Source organism: Charadrius vociferus, unplaced genomic scaffold, assembly GCF_000708025.1.
Source record: "Charadrius vociferus isolate BGI_N301 unplaced genomic scaffold, ASM70802v2 scaffold564, whole genome shotgun sequence".
NCBI lineage: Eukaryota > Metazoa > Chordata > Aves > Charadriiformes > Charadriidae > Charadrius > Charadrius vociferus.
In genome coordinates this window covers 44,840-47,077 of record NW_009647940.1, presented here as the reverse complement: position 1 = coordinate 47,077, position 2,238 = coordinate 44,840, and the positions used below count along the sequence as shown (strand labels likewise).

General features: G+C 62.7%; 1 protein-coding gene across 1 annotated transcript in view; it reads right to left on the bottom strand.

The window, feature by feature from the left end:
• KMT2D (lysine (K)-specific methyltransferase 2D) overlaps window positions 1-2,238 on the bottom strand; it is a 25,748-nt gene that overhangs the window by 7,460 nt on the left and 16,050 nt on the right. The window contains exons 38-42 of the mRNA XM_009883188.1: window positions 2,019-2,142; window positions 1,834-1,921; window positions 1,568-1,634; window positions 1,190-1,422; window positions 42-1,082 (exon numbers count right to left, since the gene is read on the bottom strand). Coding sequence (XP_009881490.1) covers window positions 42-1,082; window positions 1,190-1,422; window positions 1,568-1,634; window positions 1,834-1,921; window positions 2,019-2,142 — 1,553 coding nt within the window. The remainder of the gene's footprint in view (window positions 1-41; window positions 1,083-1,189; window positions 1,423-1,567; window positions 1,635-1,833; window positions 1,922-2,018; window positions 2,143-2,238) is intronic.

Sequence of the window (2,238 nt, the reverse complement as noted above, 5' to 3'; positions counted from 1 at the left end):
GGTCCTGCCTGCTGCTGCCCCAGCAGGCTGGGCTGACCCACCATGGCTGCCGGCTGCATCGAGCCTTGGCCTATCACACTGGGCTGCTGCATCGATGTCTGCACCATGACGCCCGGCTGCTGCATTGTGTTTTGTCCCATGACTCCTGGCTGCTGCATGGATGCTTGTCCCATCACGCCTGGCTGCTGCATGGATGTCTGTGCCATGACAGCCTGCTGCTGCATCGATGTCTGTGCCATAACGCCCGGCTGTTGCATTGAAGCTTGTCCCATGACACCCGGCTGTTGCATCGACGCCTGCGCCATGATGCCCTGCGCCTGCATCGAGGTTTGTCCCATGACACCTGGTTGCTGTATTGACGCCTGACCCATGACGCCCTGCTGCTGCATTGATGCCTGTCCCATTACACCTGGCTGCTGCATGGACGCCTGTGCCATGACACCCTGCTGCTGCATTGACGCTTGTGTCACAACACCCGATTGCTGCATCGACGCCTGTCCCATCACACTCGGCTGCTGTATTGACGCCTGTCCGATCACACCCTGTTGCTGCATCGCTGCTTGTCCCATCATGCCCTGTTGCTGCATGGAGGCCTGTCCCATCACACCCGACTGCTGCTGCAGTGATGCTTGTCCCAGCATGTTCTGCTGCTGCAGTTTCTGGGCCAGCTGCATCCTCTGGAGCTGCCTCTCCTGCATCAGGCGGCTGTCAGCAGCCAGCCCGCGGAGCGTGGGGTTCCCAGCAAAGAAGGCGTTGGAGGTGCCGGGCACTGGGGTGTTCCCTGCGGCTTGCTGGCCCATGAAGGACAGGCTCTGCGGCACAGCCATGGACACGCCGCTCTGGGGCAGGCGCAGCCCCCCGGGTTGCCCCGGCTGCTGGCCAAGGCCTTGCGCACCCACAAAAGCCCCTGTTGGCTGCTGGACACCATGGGCTGAGAGCAGCTGCCCAGGGAGCTTGGACATGAGACGGGGGCTCTGCGAGGGGCTCAGGGCCATGACGGCTGAGGCCTGGTGCTGGTGCTGCTGCTGTTTGTTGCGGTACTCGGCCATGAGGTTGGTGTGCTCCTTCTGCTGCTTCCGCACCTGCCCCAGGACAGTGGGACATTAGCACCAGGGATGGCACGGCATTAGTACCGGGGATGGCATGTTTGCGCCAGGGACAGGGTCCCCACCCGCGAGCAGACCCCTACCTGGTCCAGCTGTTTCTGGATCTTGCTCTGCTGCTCCGTCACCAGCTTCAGCTTCTCGGCGTCGGCCTCAGGGAACTCCCGCCCGGCTTTCTTGGCAGTGCGCTGCTTGGCGCAGAGGGCTTTGCGCGACTTGCGGTGTGCCCCTATCTGCTCCTCCAGCACCTTCAGCTGCATCTGCAGGAGCTGTTGCGTGTGGAAGAGCCACTCCTCATACTGCCGCTGGTCGGCCTCGTCTGCAGAAGCAGGGAGAGGGCTCAGCTCAGCAGGGACCCTGGCTCTAAAGAGAGCCTGGCCACAGCCCTGCACAGCCCAGCCTGCGTGGGTAGGACGAGACCCAGCCAGCGCTAGCCCAGCCCCCCCAGGCACGTTGGTACTCACTGATGACGCCCTGTGCGAAGGTGGGTGGGTTGGGGCGAGCCTGGGTCGGGTCAGTGCCACTCCTCTCCTGGCAGAGAAGGGAGCTTTGAGGACATACACCACACCATTCCCACTCTCTGGTGCCACCCATCCCCTCTCCACAGTCCGCACCTCCCCAGGGGACCATGAACCCACCAGCCAGAGCAGCTCCTGCCCAGCAGAGACCCAAGCACCAAGCAAGACAGGCCCGAGGGGACCCCTGCCCCCCCCCCGAAAACACCACTCACCTGCCCACTCCCGGTCAGCAAATGATTCTGCATTTCAGAGACAGCTGGCCCCCCCGAGAGCCGCTGGGCCAGTAGGGAAACCTGTTGCCTTTGGTGGGGACACAAAGCCAAGAGATGAGCTGGGGCTGAGCTGCTCTGCCCCGCCCCCCCCCGCTGTGCCGTACTGCCTGCTGTGGGGTCCTTACCTGTTCATGCCTGGAGCCACCCCGATGCTGCCCTGAGCCATCACTTTCTTGATGCCCTTAAGTGCCACCATCTTGGCTTTGGCAATGGGGTCCATTATGTCCTCAGCTGCAAACTTGTCCAGGTCTGCCAAGACAGAGTCAGCAGATGGTGCCACAGTGCATTCAGCCCACACCCTCCACCCAAAAGGGCCCTGGGCTCCCCAAAAACAACCCCAACAAC